Genomic DNA, 16,866 nt, shown 5'->3' with positions numbered 1-16,866 from the left:
CTCACCAGTTTAATTAGTACATATACCAGATTTCCATTATGACACCTGCATACAAACATGCAATCAAACTGTTTAACTGAGAAAACATGTAAGTTCATGTAAGTTTCAGTAGTAAATGATAATTCAGGATGTATCATCAGACATTAAAATGCTGAAAAATGCTGAGTTAAAGCACTGGCAACAGAGCTTCAGCCAGTACTTTCCTATTTGGACTATGCAGTGCATCACCGGTCTCTGTGTTTGGTTTGGCCTTTGAGTCTGCCTGCTGCTCGTTCCCCAACACTAACTCCATCCCCCGAGGTTGCCAATACAAAACAGCGAGTGAGCAGTGCTGAAACGGACTACTTTATGTGGTGTTTTGAAATTGGACTGCTGTGGCTATTTCACACACTTCTCTCATTCCCTGCTGAACGACCCTTTAAATGAACAAGACAGTACCCAAAAACATTCTATTTAGTATTTTTTTTATTCTTGTGAGAATATAAAAAGTACAGCAGAGCAAAGGATTCAAAGCAAAGGACAAGCAAAGGTCAATCTGAGGGAAACAGAGGTGGACTGGGTTTGGCATGGAAAAGAAGCTGCTCAGTCTTTTCTGAGTGGCAGCACCTCTTCCCGGATGCCCTCCTTGGTGACAATGCAGATTTTAAGGGCGTCTCCAGTATAGACATCTCGCTCCGCAGCAGAAATGAACACATCCTTCACCAGCTGCACAGCCTTCTCCAGGGTCAGGGGCAGCTGCTGCACGTTCTCCATGTTCTTGAAACCAATCTAAGTAAAACAAGGATATTTGCAGTCTCAGTACTGAGAATTTTAAACTGAACTGAAATATTACTAGACACGCAAAATTAATCTAACATTTCACAGCTGTATAAATGAATTTAGCCATCATTTCCCAGGTTTACAAATGTTACTGGTGTGTGTAATGGTATAATGCAAATTAAACAGTGAAACAGTACACACTAAAGACTGCGTGTTTACACAAGCTGGGAGATATTTGCATTTATTAGACAAAGCAACAGGCTATTTATGGCTGTAGTTACATATGCCAAAAAAGAAAAACAGGTTCCTGACAGAGGATAAAGAATAAATGAGTTTTAAGATATTATTTAGCCAGTTTCAACAGTGAATAACTACTACACAGATTTTTGACCTTAAATGAGAACTTGCACAACATGGCGGGACGCATGTCCACATCCTGAACAACATGTATGTTTACAATCTGCCAATGCCCCCAGCTATAGTCTTAGCTCTGTATGTAGCTTTGCATAGTGTGATTTATATTTAGTATTAAGTTGTTATTCTAGCATTCATTATATAGTATATAGTGCTGGTGTTTTCTTGTTCAATTGTTCGCTTGTTTATTTGCTTAGCGTCGGCAAAGTTCTCCATCTTAAGTTTTCACTTCATCCCAGGAAGTGATGAGATCAAGGCAGAGTGGAGAGTTACTATTCATAATGAGAATTTTAACAACACTAAGCACCTTGAGAATTTTTTCCCTGCAGTTTTATTCAAACAACAAACAAACGGCATCTAAGAAAGGGAGCAAAACCTGTGCTATTTCAGGAATAGCTATCAAAAAATTCAAAGTGCGAGCGGTCGGGATTAGAAAGACTCCCAACTTTGTCCTGAGCTCATCACTGGCTAAGATGTTAAACAGTGAAATGTAAACTGTGTTTGAAAAACATATTTTAATTGTTTATTATACAAAATTAATTTGTCTAATAAGAGGAGTTTGTGTGTTTAAAAGTCTATATTTACATAAAGCTTAAGCCTTAATTTTTCCAACAGAAAAAAAGAGAGATTTCTGCCTTTATACATGCATAAACACACTCTTGTAGTTGGCTCCTAAAAAACAGACCACATGTTTTGAAAATACAAAAACAAACTGTGGGAATTAGAAGTTGGGTTGCAGTTTTTATTTTTAGCTCTTGTTATCAGCACGTCTGGTGCCGGATGGTGTAGAAAATGCATTAACAAATGTTTCTAAAACCATTCCCCACACAGTAGATTTTATAAAAAGGGGTTGCTTCCACTTGCCAAACTTAGCCAATACTTTAAGCACTACAGTTAGCACAGCAGGCTAAGCGAGTTACATGTTGCTAAAAACAACTGTGTTCATCTAAAGTTCTCAGGTGCAACTCGGCTGTGAACTTGGTTCCACATTACCTTCAGTGGTTCTCGCATGTTCCTACAGATGACATGTATCGTGTATTCTGTGTGAACCAGCCTGTGACCCCCCCCCCCCCCCCCCCCGTACTGTGACGGATCGTAAAGTATGTGTGTACATTTACTCCCCAAACCTTTAACATAGCTTAACGGATCTATGCATGAATAAAGGCAGAATTTGTTTTAATCACACGTTAAAGTTTACAAATTAAAAATTTAACAAAAAGATACATGTATTAAGAGAATATCTGAATAACATTGCCTGTGTTAAAGACTTTCTGTTGTGTGTATCTAAATAAATAATTTTAGCTAATTCACCTGGTTGTCAAGCAGTGGCTGCAGCATTGCACTTGCCGATCCTCCGGCTTTGTAAGAATCCCTCTGATAAGATCCAACAGGATCAAAACTGTATACCGCACCACGACCTTGAATGGGAAAAGTTAAAGATTAAATAAAAAGACACTGAGTATTATAGGTAGGAGTTTAAAATGGATCTGAGAAAATTTTACCTTCTTGAGAAGCTTACCTTCCTCATCCAGTCCACCGATGATGTTGTAAACGTAGTATGGGAAAAATCGCCTTCCATACAGAATCGTTGACAGCATGGCAGCAATGGCTCCACTTGTCATGGACTTGTTGTTTGCATGTTTGTACATCTGTAGAGGGAGACCACACCATTCTTTTTTTGGGCACCATTTACATTATTTTTCCCCTCAACACAAGAGAAAAAAAAAAAAAAAAAATTATATATATATATATATATATATATATATATATATATATATATATAAAAATCATTACAATGCTAATTTTTGTCATAATAGGTCAGGGACTGTGGACATTTTTTATTCATCTTCTATTTGGATAAATAGTTTATTGACAAAAACACTACTTTTTAATAGTGCATTTCTACATATATTTTATGTGTTTTTTTCAACCTGCCAACAAACACAAAGAATATACCAGGACACTATGCTGGGCTCATGTGTCTTGGGTCTTGTCTAAGGAATGATAGTTAAGGTAAGTGAAACTTGTGTATTGGTGGTTTGAATATCAAACCAGTCTCAGATGTAGAGGTGAAAGTAATCGTACCTTCAGTCTTGCATCAATGATTTTGGTCAGTGTCAAACAGTCACCATGGAAACCACTGCAGCCAATCACTGTCGTGTCCGTCCTGTGAAAGCAGACCATATTAGCATAACTTTGTTTACTTCACACAACAGGGATCTACATAGATGAAAACAAAAGCTGTGCACACTTACAGTTTATAGCATTTTGGGGAATCCCGGCTATGGATTGAATAGCCCTCACTTAAACGAGTATCTGAGGCCACAAGAGCAAAATCTTCCCCAGCAACCGCCAGCACAGTCCTGCAACACAACATTTACAGTATGAAATCAGACACACAACCCAGACACACTCAGGTTTTACACAACGCTTTAAATAAATGAGATGAATTAACAGCTGATGTTTGATATCAGAATGATGTTATTAATGGTTTAATATTGTTGTAAGTTCTGCTGTATGATGTGTACATTACTCTGCTTTCCAATTATTTGTATTACCGATTCTGTCCTTGTTTTCCTGCATAGCATAAAGGTTGGGTTGATATGTGTTCTCTGAAATGATAGAGCTCCATCCAATACTTAAAGATGGGATGAGTTGGTGATCATCATCCAACATCCCGACCTCAATAATGCTCTTGTAACTGAATTAAATCACATCCTCATCCTCACTATAACGTTCCAAAACTTAGTGAAAACTCTTCCCTGGACAGTAGAGACAATAAGTAGAACCAAAAAAAGGAGAGTAAAAACAATTCAGTAGAAACAACTGATTAAGCAGGTGTCCCTGTATAATGTAATAAACACAGTGAGGAGAGTTTTAAAATATAAGACTAAGATAAGTTAACTAAATAACGATAGTTACAGTAAACAGGTATTCAGGGTGGGTTTAATCTCTTGTAATTATTAAAACTGAACTGAAAGTTGACTCTACATTAGAGCTGAACAATATTCTCTTTTCTGCCTAGTCATCGCAATGTACACTAGCGCAATACTTACATTACAGTGTTTTGTGAAATATATAACCTATATTTAAAGGGTTTTTTTTTGCTAATTGATCAAGAAAAATCCACACTGTTGATACTTCTCATTATAATATCTACCAGCTTACAGTGATATCTACCCAACATCATTTATGTTACTCCAGTCACTGAAGCACAGATTGAGTTATTAATATTATAACACTTTATTGATAACCGGCGAGTCTCCTGGTGAGCTACAGGCGGAGAGGAGAGGAGAGCTGGAGTCGGGCTGAGAGAGAAAGAGACTTTACAGCAGCTCACTGAAGCAGAACCGAGTCTAACTGGACCTGTGAGCCGGAGACCGGGTAAATTAAACCCGCAGCATCGGTTCAGCGGCAACTCCAGAACCGGCTCTCTCTATAACTACAGCTCTAATAGCAGTTATATTCTGGATGTAAAGTTGTGGTCCTCTTACCCTCCGTTGAAGGCGTACGGGGAGAACTTGTGCTGGGTGGCGGCGGCGGTGGCGGCATTGCGGGGCTGCATGGTGCCGGACTGCGGGGCTCGGAGCTGCGCGGAAATCATCTCTAACCGAACCGAAACCCGCTGTATCACTGCAACATGGCGGACGGAAGTTGATATCGCTCTTTTCCGGTGACGCGAAGCACTTGTAATCAGTTCTTTCTATTTCAGAAATAGCTTTAATAAGATCCTGTTATTATTAACCTGTTATTAACATCGTTATTGGATAAACACCCAATCATCCATTACTCCGGATATCGATGGGGATTTAACAGGGCTGAGATGGTCTGGGGGCTCGCGGCGCTGTGTCTCCCGGGCGGCAGGGGGCGCTGCTGCAGGAGCGCCTCCTCCACTATAGCACTGACCGCTAGAGGGAGTCCGCGAGCCGGCGCTCAGTGAGTGGAGGTGGATGATGCTGAACTCTGAGCCTGTATAACTGGGAGACACAGCGCCGCGAGCCCCCAGACCATCTCAGCCCTGTTAAATCCCCATCGATATCCGGAGTAATGGATGATTGGGTGTTTATCTGTGACTGAAATGGTTCCCTACTCCCTCATTAGTGTTGCGCTTTATAGCGAGAGACTGTGTACTTCACTAAAGTGAATTCGGACACGCCCTCATCATTCTGAAACACGGACACCAAAAACAACAGAACTGTGTTTAAAACTACATAAACACACGAACTGAGCTCTAAATTAAAGTTAGTGAATAGTGATAATGGAGGAATCGCTCTGTTATATTTACACTGTTTACAAACATAATCCATTAATAAACTAAATGGCAGACATCCCAAGATAACACCAAAAGATAACGAAACTTTACTTTTATATTAATTAATTTTACTTTTTTTTTTTTTTAATTAAATTTAGAGTATTTAGAGGTGAAATGAGTTTTAACGTTTTTCTTTTTGGAAGGCCCTGCCTCTGCTTTCCTTTTTTTTTTTTTTTTTTTTTTTTTGAAAAACAAAAACAAAAGCCTTTATTTGACAAACATTGACAGTTACAATATCACAGAAAATTGCACAACATCCAAAACATTCCATATCATATTAAAATAATTATTAATATTGCCTCCGCCATGATCTGCTTTCTCTCACTAACTGAACCGTCTGGAAGGGGGGAAAAACACTGCCCGCCCACACTAAAAACTGAGGCCAATCAGAACCCTCTCTGTTTTCTCTCTCTCTTTCCCCCACACGATTAGAGAAAAAAGTCTGTCGGACGGTGGCCGAGAAAGCCCAACGCAGTGCAAATTGAAAAGCGCTGCAAAAGCACAAAACACATCCATCAAAATTACAACACAGGCGCAGCAAATAGAAAAACGCGCTGCAAATAAAAAAACGCGCTGCAAATAGAAAAACGCGCTGCAAATAGAACCACAACACAACGGAAGTCAGTCACAACACAACGGAATTTCCCGGGGGACCTTAAAAGATACTGGACCAGCTAAGCTGCGTCTTCAGTAACGTCTCGGACTTCACTATGTGTAAAAAGGACAATAAGTGGCAAACAAGGCGTTTTGTGAAGCAGAACTTTTAATAATATGCACACAACCATGGTAATCACAGGTAATAAACATAACTTACTTTTCAGAAGCTTGTTTGCCACTTATTGTCCTTTGTACACAGCTGGTACAGCATCTTTTGAGGTCCCCCGGGAAAATTCCGTTGTGTTGTGACTCACTTCCGTTGTGTTGTGGTTGTATTTACAGCGTGTTTTTCTATTTGCAGCGCGTTTTTCTATTTGCTGCGCCTGTGTTGTAATTTTGATGGATGTGTTTTGTGCTTTTGCAGCGCTTTTCAATTTGCACTGCGTTGAGCTTTCTCGGCCACCATACTGTCGCCTGTGTGCGCGTTTGCGTGCAGTGCGCGTTTGGGGCACTCGTTCTGAATTGCGGGAGATTATATGTGACTCGTGGGCATCAGCATGGGCGTGGTAGTGGGGGGAAAAGTGGACCTGACTACCCAGGGCCCGAGTAGGGAGAGGGGCCCATGAAAATCCTGATTTTTTTTTCGCTCACTTTCCTTTGTTTACTGGCATGGATAGGGGCCCATTAACATAGAGGGTGTACAGGGCCCAGAATTTGCTGCTACGCCCCTGGGCATCAGGGAGCCACTACCTAAATGCGGGAGACTCCCGCAGCTTCAGGGAGACTTGGTTTGTCTGAAATGGAGAAACATCTGAAACTACCAAGTGTTATGACTTTGGAAATTTAAATAATCAGTGATGGAGATTCAAATACGCTGTGTTTGTGTTGATTATTATGTTTTCATGTAAGTCATGAAGTCATTTTTTGCGAGTTTATTTGTATGTACTGTATTTACTTTTCTTTCATTCATGTGTCCTATCATACAATGCACAAACACATAATACAAATAATTTAAATAACATTTTATTGTAATTAATGATATTTAAGATATTTAAGGTATTTTATTTAAGGTCATGTTGGAATAAACCCTGTGATACTGTAAATATGCTGAACATCAGCTGTCTGGCTGTTTTTCTTTGCATTTATGCAGATTTTAAACACATTTTACCCATTGACTTTTATCTGAATCCCACTGTAACAATTTGGCAACCCTGGTGGCTCGCTGTCCACTCAGTTTGTTCGGCTGTCTGTTGCTTTGCAGTGAGAATCGCAATGCATTCTGGGACACATTCAGCTTGATTTGTAAGCAGCAATGTTTACTTTAAATCCTGATGCATTATGGGGGTTTATTGTGCCCTAAAACCCAATCTATTTCGCTCTCATGATTCTGACACACTCAATAATGCCCTAAATAATTAATAGGGAGTCATTTCGGTCACAGTTTTAAACTCTGGTTATACCACAGTTAATTCTGACCCTACAATGTGATTGGCTAAGAAGTGTTCTATGAGTGCCGTTATCAGCCGGTAATGCACTGTAACCGAAGTTCGCCATGTATTACTCCACCACATACAGGTAACCTAGCAACGATACAGCACCGATACAAACAGAGCAGAAATGGAACCATTTTAACTCACGGAGTGTTTATAACCAAACAGATTGTATTTTCTCATCCTCTTTAATTTAAAATCTTTCAATAAACAGCAATAATGGAACAGCGGTATAATCCCAATAATACACTCGAGGTTTGTGCTATAAAGTGTAATATTGGCTAAGTATAAGTATAAGTACTCCTTCATCAGTAATCCTACCTCTTAAATTTCTTTAACCATTTTCTTTCAAATTAGAGATGTGTTTTTAGCTTTTTGTTCAGTTGTCAAATGGAGCTTTTCAGCCCAAACATTTGCCGGAAGCTTCATTACCTGAAACCTCACTGAATCCATTTTACTACTAACACCTGCTGTGCACAGGCTGTGTTTACTAATATAATCCTTATCCAGAGTATCCTAAAAAGTTTTTGAATAAAATATACACTATATACAATATTTTTATTCTTGACATATTTAGCCCCTATTTTTTCTGATGTTTTTGATACATTTCTACATGACCAAAATTCCACAAAAAAATGTAGCACAGTGCAGCCGAGTGCTTTTAGGATGTTTAATTAGAGTATTGGTATGAGCTCTTATCATTTTGAACAACCAACCTGGATATACGGACAGACCAGCTACACCATTAAATTAAAATCAAAGGACATCATATGCTGTGCTAGAGCTACTCAACCAGAGGTAGAGAGCACCGACCTCCATACCACAGCAACCGACAGAGATACCACAGCAATCCACACATATACCACAGCAACCCACACAGATACCACAACAACCTACACAGCTACCACAGCAACCAGTACAGACCTGGGGTGCCCAAATTTAAGCACCTGCCTAATTTTGTTTAAAGAATTATTGCACCCTTCTGTAAATCCTATGAACTTCATTTCACTTCTCAAATATCACTGTGTTTGTCTGCAATATGATATGTTTAACTAAACTATATGAACAACCAATGATTTATAAACAAAATCATGAACAAAATCATGAATCACAGCAAAACATAAAGATACCACAGCAACTCACAGATACCACAGCAACCCGTGCAGATACCACATCAACCTATGCAGACACCACAGCAACCCCTACAGATACCACAACAACCCACGCAGATGACAGCGTCTCATGCAGATGCCACAGTAACCCATGCAGATACCACAGCACCCCACACAGCTACCACAGCAGATAACGTGGTTTCCCAGCTAACACAGAATAAAAATGTGTGTAAAAAATGAACATTCCCAAAACTAAAAATCTAAACATTGACACAAGTGACGATGCAGTGACATTACCAGAATGTTTAACAACTAACGTCAGTTCTTAGAAACATGCAGGACAAAAAAATCAATATGCAAAATCTGATTTCTTTTGACTTAAATCTGGATCTGTCATGAATCTGATTTGGGTTAGCAGTCTGAACACAAACTTTTGGAGATGTACTGCAAAAACAAAGGCAGGAAAGTAAACGCGCCCCTCCCTTTCAGCGCCCCTCCCACACGGCCCCCGCCCTCCCCGGCTCCTGCCCGGCAGAGCCGAGCCCTGCTCAGGTTTCAGGTGGGAGGAGCTGCTCGGTTCTGTAGTTTAGGGTCGGCCGGATTCTGAGAGCCACAGAAAGGACTCTGGACTCCGGGCGCTGAGCACACACTACTCCCTCACTCACACAGACTCACTCCTGCACTCTCTCTCTGTCTCTCTCGGTCCTGCTCCCTCTCTCCGGGTGTCGGTATGTTCCGCTGTGGGATCGCGTACCCGCGCTGCCGGTGGATCCTCCCGCTGCTGCTGCTGTTCGCGCTGATCTTCGACATCATCGCCATCGCGGCGCAGTCCGGCTGGGTGGAGGACGAGAACGCCAAGTCCCATTACGCCAGCATGTGGGAGCAGTGCCGCGGCCGCAACGACAACTGGACCTGCTGGTCCCTGATGGAGAACTGTGAGTACCTGGGCCCGGCCCGCGGGTTAAACACCGCAGTAAGAACCGAGTAACTTTACTTTACTGAGCGGATCTACTGATCAAACAGGGTGTGGAGCTGGTGGTGGAGGGGAGGGGGGGACTCAACAAGTCAGACCAACAACATTCACCTAACTTAACATTTACTACAGCTCAGACCAACAACACTAACACACCAAAACAGATTTAACTCACTAAATCAACAGAAATGTCCTCTAAAATGAGAAGAAGAAAAAAGTTTGTTTGGTAATAATCCAACTTTGTTTTAATAGCTATAACCTTTCACACTTATCAGATTACAGTTCTAGCTAATTGTAGCTATTAGGTATTGATATATATCAATATGTATATATATATATATATATATATATATATATATATATATATATATATATATATATATATATATATATATTGATAACGTATAAAAAATATGTTTAGAAGCTAACAAACGTTATTATATACAAACTAATTTAAATGTAAGACCTTCATATTAATATCTGTGCCAACATCCGACAAATAAATCAGTGTCAGCGATAATACAAAATATAATACAGTATACGGAACAAGGACCTCACCTCTTCTCTTCATGTTTTTTTTTTCTATTTATGATTGTTTTACATTGTAAATTCTATATCGAATAGATTAAAGCTATACAGTATCACACATAATTATTCAGTACATTCGTGTTAATCAAACCATAATGTGTATTATACTTTAAATACTTTCAGTACAACATTTTACTTTGAGGATTGTTTTAACTTTAAATAGTTTTCTCAGCATCTTGAAGGAGTTCCTGAAGTTGCTAAACGATACTGTGACTGCTTTTCCTTCACACCATCCCAAATCACCATCTCACTTGATCTGGTTTAGATCAGGAGATTGTGGAGCACAAACACTTTTTTTTTACTATTTACTATGTACAGTGGGGAAAATAAGTACACTGCCAATTTTGGAAGTTTTCCCACCTACAAAGACAGAATCTTAAAACAAAATCCAGAAAACCACATTGTATTTTTTAATAATTAATTAGCATTTTATTGCATGACGTATGTATTTGATACAATAGAAAAACAATATTTGATACAGAAACCTTTGTTTGCAATTACAGAGCCCAGATGTTTCATGTAATTCTTAACCAAATTAGCACACACTGCAGCAGGGATATTGGCCCGCCCCTCCATACATATCTTTCAGGTTTCGGGGCTGTCACTGGGCAACACTGAATTTCAGTTCCCGCCAAAGATTTTCTATTGGCTTCAGGTTTGGAGACTGGCTGGGCCAGTCCAGAACCTCAAAATGCTTATTATAGAGCCACTTTAGTTACTCTGGCTGTGTGTTTCAAGTCATTGTCATGCTGTAAGACCCAGTCACAGCCTATCTTCAGTGCTCTTACAGAGGGAAGAAGGTTGTGGCCAAAACTGTGCAGTACATGACCCCATCCATCCTCACTTAAATACCATGCAGTTGTCCTGTCCCCTTTTGGACAAAAGCACCCCAAAAGTGGGATTATGTTCTTGGGGTTATACTCATGTTTCTTCCTCCAAACACGGCCAGTACAGTTGATACCAAAAAGCTCTATTTTGGTCTTGTTTGGCCACATAACCTTCTCCCATGCCTCCTCTGGATCCTCCAGATGGTCATTGGTGAACTTCAAATGGGCCGGGGCATGTGCTGGCCTGAGCAGGGGGACCTTGTTTGCCTTCCAGTAGGTTTCTTCCATTTTTTATTAATTGCAAAAACAGTCAATGAGAGCCAGAATTCTTGCTGTTTGGTAGCTGATTAAATACTTATTTAATGCAATAAAATGCAAATAAATTATTTAAAAATTGTACAAAGGGATTTTCAATGGGCTATTTTAGTAGATTCTGTCTCTTACAGTTGAAGTGAATGTACAATGAAAATTACAGACATCTCCAGTCTTTATAGTTGGGAATAAACTTTTGACTGGTACTGTATATTGCAAATATTGATTGATTTTAAAATCAATGCCATTACTGAAACATTTTCTTTGGCATAATTTATCAATATTAAATCATTGTTCAGCCCTATTTATAGTCTATTAAAGGCCACAAGTACAGCTCCTTTGTGACTGTGAAGAGTAAAATAAATTATTAAATATTTACAGTGCTAAAGTAAGCCACGGAACCTGTATTTTGTGTAGTGACAAAAAAGCATTTTTCTAGTCCAATGATTATTGAATTACATACTTAGACATTTTAACTTGATAATTTGTCACACATACAGAAAAAAAACCCTCCCTCAGTTTACTCAGGAAAACAAACCCATATTGGCCTGTCTATATGGAAGGTAACTTGTTTAACCGGTAGCTAGGCCTGTTAGTTATGTCGTAAACAGAAGAGTGTGCGCACGCCATGCAATTTGCCCCAGGCATAGTTAAGCATTTTATCAGTTTCCCATTAAAAACACACCCTCAAAACACAGCTTAGAGTGTATATGGAATCTGTATTGAGTCAACAAGTTTATAATGCATTGTGGAGGGGCCACATCAGCCACACCCTTTGCCTCCCGCATTTATTTCACAGGGTGTGGTGATACACAGCCCAGCCTAAGCACGCCCTACTGGCCCGCCAGGTATCTCCCTGTTCTGAGAAAACTTAGATCCAGTGCACATTCTCCACAGAGCTGTGTGAAGCTGATTCTGTTTCAGCTTTAAGTAATGTTCAACCAGTATTATCAGCCAGGCCCCTGTTTGTGTTTGCCTTGTCTTTTCCTTGGAAAAGATCGCAGGGTGAAAGTCGACAATTATAGGGTGGATCTGATGTTCTCAGACATTCAACTTCCCTTCTGTTTCTCATGTGCCGTCATCCTGAGTCACAGGCTGCAGTCTGACATACAGCCAGCTAACCGTCACAACGCAGAACCAGTTTCACACTGTCCTGCCAGAACAAGTCACTCCTTGTTTTTTGATTAATCATGATTTTAAATGAACTTAAGGGTTAAGGGTAGGTGATACTTATAAAACTAAAAAAAAACAATATATTATAAACCTGTTTGATTTAAATGCTGGTTCATACCTGTCATAACCTGTATTGGCTGGAGTCTGAATTACTGAATTACTTGTGTTGAAAGAATAATCTGAAACCAGTAACATAAATTGCAGTTAACACAGTTTCTTTTAAAAAATAGAAAATGATGTGAAAATGTGTGACACAAACACCATTACCTGATACATGGAAAATGTTTTGTATACAGTATAGACACTTCATTTAAGGCAAGAGAAATAAAGAGGCACTTCACTAGCTCCACTGTAATTGTTGATTTTACATTTAAAAGATTACATTTTCTCTTCCCCAGCATGGGCCCAGGCTGTAGCTGCGCTAATGATCATTGGCCTAATCATCCTCATCATAGCCTTCATCGTCTCCTGTGTCGCACTCTGCTGTACCCTCAACATTCCCGTTCTGCCAGTTATCGGAGTCCTCCTCATCATTGCCGGTAAGAGCCTATGATTTAAAATTTTCAAATTGGATTTGGGCCTACTTTGTATAGCTGGCAACCTCCTTATCACTGTACGGTTTAAAAGGATCTCGACCCTTGAACATTAGTTACTATTGTATAAACTATGTTTACATTGTCATTCCTGCTGTAAGTGTAGTCTTAAATAGTCTTGCTCCTGTTCGCTGATCAGTTTGGGGTCAGAGTTGTGTCAGACGGTTCTGTGTAATTTAATTAAACTACGTAAGATTTTCCAAACTATCAGAATCTCAGCACAAGTGAAAGACAGTGAGAGAAAGTGATAGTGTTAGCATTAGTCAGAGCAAGCCTGAACTCCTCCAACCAGCCTGAAGCGCATTCTGAGTGATTTGTGCACCTTCAAGCTCCGCCCTGAGCTTTTGTTGTACTGTTGCCAGGAGACCTGGGAGTGGATTGTGAGTCATTTGAGAACACAGAGAGAGAAAGCGCCTCCCCACCCCCACCAACACACACATTCACACACACACACACACCCAGGCCTGCACCCAGGCGTGAGAGTCGGGCCTGGTAAAATAAGACACCACCTGCCCCGGTGGCGTTCCTCCGACTGTAGCTGTGTCTCTTCTCATGTTGCCACATTTAAGGTAGCAGCTTCCTAACGCCGTTTTTAGCTTTTTTGGCTCCTTTGAGATGTGTTGTGGAGCAAGCGGGAGTTCAGGAAGAGACAGCACTCTGTGTCTAATCTTTTGTTTGGCCACACATCTGTGAAAGAATTTTAGCTACACACCCAGCAGGGCGAGGCTCTCACTCTCACTTACTCACCAGACTTCCAGCCCTGTGACAGCCAACCCCTGCACTGACGGATGTAAGGCTGTTTTTAGCAAGCAGCATAGGACTTTTCTAAACGAAGCGCGAGTGAAAGTGCACGTAAAAACAGTTCTATATATTACTGAAAATGGGCTCTGTAACAATAGCGAAGTCATGTTTGATTCTATATAGAAACATGTTTGACTATATGGGCTATATAATTCAGGATGATTCCACCATAAACAAGCTAGCTCTTAAGACACCATTGTGTTTATTGTGTTATGTGATTTTCGATTTCTTTTTCTTGATTTGTCAGAGCAATAGATTTACTTGTATCAGGATGTAAACAGTTTAGTTATTTGAAATGTTTATTATACTTTTTAATGCTCAGTAATGGAATTTATCTAGTTAGAAGCTTATACTCATTTTTGTGAAAATAATTGTTTCCATTCAAAGCTTTATTCTATAGGACAGTTCTGTTTGGGAGTTTGTAATGTACTTTCTTTTAGACTGTGTTACAAACTGCAGTTTACTTCCATATGGAGAAATAAAGGAGGCTTGAATTTATGCGAAGATGATACAATGTACTGCAGAAACATCTGCTTCATTTTATTTAGAATTCCCTTGTTACAAAATAGTTAATTAAACAGCTAAACAAACCCTAAAAAGGATACAGTTTAGGGATAGACTTTGCTAAGCAGTCTATGCTTTTTGTAGCGTTATTGAAGGTTTAATCTAGAGTTTTTCAACCTGATTTCTATCTGCTGTATCTTTAGCGTGTAGTCGATTACCATGTACAGTTAATTTTACCTGACTAACTAACCATATGGCCTTTGTCATTTCAGTAATCCTCCAGATCATCGCACTCATTATCTATCCAGTGAAGTTCAATGAGACCATCTTTGAAGGCCACTATGACTATACCTGGGCATACGGCTTCGGGTGGGGAGCCACCATCCTCATGATGGGCTGTGGGATCCTCTTCTGCTGCCTCCCCCGCTATGAAGACCACCTCACTGGCCTGGAAAAGACCAAATACATCTACACTTCATCCTAAACATCTCACCCAGATCAGACCGTTTGAGTGTTGCCTTCCCAAAAACATCTTCCAAGGCTTTATACTCTTGAATATATAACATTATTTAAAGCTCCAGTCAGGAAATTGTCACAGCAGGTGGCTGGTGATCCACATCGAGCATTAAATGTGTACAGTATTATAGACTTTTTAAGACCTACGTTTAAAGATATATATATTGTTACTATATTAAAACACCAGCCTGTGCTTTATTGGCAGCAGTTCCTGCTTGGGGGTTTAATAGATTAACTTTGGCACTGGATGCTCTTTGTGTGTTTTTTTTCTATGGGAGAAAATGTCTAAAAATAGCTAAACCTGCTGCCGTTTCAGTCCTAAGCAGCCATAAATGTGGTGCAAATAAAAAAGACTGGTTTAAACTCTGTAGGTGTAGTCACCTCAGTAACTGACAGTGATTCCAGACGTAATAATTTTATAACTAAATAACATAACACTACTTCATCACTTTGTTCGAAAATATTGGTATACGCCTTTCTTTATGGTTAATATCATATTAATATTGGCCTGCTAACTATAACATTAACACCGCTGGTGCCTTGTGTCCAAAGATGCATGTATATTTTTAGAAACCTGTCTACTGTATCTCTGCACACTGTTAAGATTCTAATACTGGCCTCAACTCATCCAAGGTCATGAACACGGATGGCGATTCCTCCACTTAAAATACATCACCAAAGTGCTATTTTTGTCTTCAAATGCTGTATAGATTGTGTGTTTGGCGCAGACTGTTGTGATTGAACTGATGAATGTGTTTTTCTGCTTTTTTTTTTTTTTTTATACATTATTAGAAAACCTGTATATGGTTTTGCTGTTTTCATTTTTTTAACAGTTTAAATTGGGCAGTTCTTTACATTGTGCCACAGTGTCATAAATGGACCAATAGAATTGCAGTGACTTGAAATAAAATCTTTACACTTTCCTCTTTCTTTGAAGTTGCCATTTTACAGATATGACATTTTGTGTGACAGCAATGATATAAAGTGTATAGAAAGATTCTGTGTGATAAAGAGAAATTTGGAGGTTTTAGGGTTTCCCATTTTTGTACCTGACTGTTCTTCTTTATATAAATTACTAAAAAAAAATTTTTTATTGTTGATCTTTTAATGATGCTGAATAGTTCACTTTAAACAACAAAATAAAGGGAAAGACTGTTTAAAAAATAATTGATTTTGATGGCTTTTTATTCACATATTTTCTTGTGTTTCATGGGTAAATGTCCCAAATTAGAACAATATAAGTTTGTTGTAAATTTAATGAGATATATGTAAAAGTTTCGGTAGGTGAGTTTGTTGAAATCCTCGACAGAAAAAAACCCTTCAAAGAAGCTATTTTTTATACAAGCAAAATATCAGCTTACTACATTGGGAAATAATTTAAACATCGTTGAAACTGTCAGAGCCTTTGTTTAATCTTTATTTAACTTTATTTAATCTGTTTGTAAAGTGAGTGAAGATTTCAGGAAAATTGTGAAAAGAGACACTAATTTTATTTTTATTTCTCCTCCTGTTCTACCCTCCCTTTATTTATATTCCACCTTCCCTTTACTCATAGTGGCAAACTTACAATGGCTTTACTCTTATACCCTCATACTCTCGGAACTTTACGCACAATTAAAAAAACACAAATTCTCCTGCAAAATGAAACTTAATATTCAAAATGTTATCTCCTCACACACAAACCATCATATGAATATACATGTATAAAAACCGGCTCAACACTGATGTGATGAGTGTAAAACACTATAATGAATGAAAAACACTTCTTCATTCCTTTTTGACCTTTTTTGATCAGTGATACAGTTACTACAGACTAGTGCTGGGCGGTATGACCAAAAATGCATATCACAGTATTTTTCAAAATTCTGATGGTTTCACAGTATATCACTGTATTT

The 16,866-nt window shown here is 39.0% G+C and overlaps 2 protein-coding genes across 2 annotated transcripts; one reads left to right on the top strand and one right to left on the bottom strand.

Annotated features, from left to right (window-relative positions):
• Window positions 1-447: 447 nt before the first annotated feature.
• psmb1 (proteasome 20S subunit beta 1) lies at window positions 448-4,838 on the bottom strand. The gene is made up of 6 exons (XM_007247335.4): window positions 4,668-4,838; window positions 3,429-3,536; window positions 3,259-3,340; window positions 2,693-2,822; window positions 2,485-2,591; window positions 448-768 (listed from the first exon to the last, which is right to left on the bottom strand). Exons 1-6 carry the CDS (start codon window positions 4,775-4,777, stop codon window positions 583-585), a joined length of 723 nt encoding a protein of 240 aa, XP_007247397.3. The 5' UTR covers window positions 4,778-4,838; the 3' UTR covers window positions 448-582.
• A 4,431-nt stretch (window positions 4,839-9,269) lies between these two features.
• On the top strand, window positions 9,270-16,138 carry LOC103035936 (p53 apoptosis effector related to pmp22). The gene is made up of 3 exons (XM_007247334.4): window positions 9,270-9,619; window positions 12,956-13,096; window positions 14,728-16,138. The coding sequence occupies exons 1-3, from the start codon at window positions 9,415-9,417 to the stop codon at window positions 14,937-14,939; spliced, it is 558 nt and encodes a 185-aa protein (XP_007247396.3). The 5' UTR covers window positions 9,270-9,414; the 3' UTR covers window positions 14,940-16,138.
• Window positions 16,139-16,866: the final 728 nt, after the last annotated feature.

This window comes from Astyanax mexicanus, chromosome 7 (assembly GCF_023375975.1).
Source record: "Astyanax mexicanus isolate ESR-SI-001 chromosome 7, AstMex3_surface, whole genome shotgun sequence".
NCBI lineage: Eukaryota > Metazoa > Chordata > Actinopteri > Characiformes > Acestrorhamphidae > Astyanax > Astyanax mexicanus.
The sequence above is the reverse complement of the archived record's forward strand: the minus strand, read 5'-3'. Positions and strand labels throughout refer to the sequence as shown.

Excerpts from the sequence above, each read along its gene's own strand:
- psmb1 (XM_007247335.4), bottom strand. The coding sequence starts at position 4,777 with ATGATTTCCGCGCAGCTCCGAGCCCCGCAGTCCGGCACCATGCAGCCC. Across the intron at positions 3,537-4,667 it reads CCGTACGCCTTCAACGGAGG|GACTGTGCTGGCGGTTGCTG; the intron begins GTAAGAGGACCA and ends GTTGTGTTGCAG. Across the intron at positions 2,823-3,258 it reads TCATTGATGCAAGACTGAAG|ATGTACAAACATGCAAACAA; the intron begins GTACGATTACTT and ends CTCCCTCTACAG.
- LOC103035936 (XM_007247334.4), top strand. The coding sequence starts at position 9,415 with ATGTTCCGCTGTGGGATCGCGTACCCGCGCTGCCGGTGGATCCTCCCG. Across the intron at positions 9,620-12,955 it reads CTGGTCCCTGATGGAGAACT|CATGGGCCCAGGCTGTAGCT; the intron begins GTGAGTACCTGG and ends TCTCTTCCCCAG. Across the intron at positions 13,097-14,727 it reads AGTCCTCCTCATCATTGCCG|TAATCCTCCAGATCATCGCA; the intron begins GTAAGAGCCTAT and ends TTGTCATTTCAG.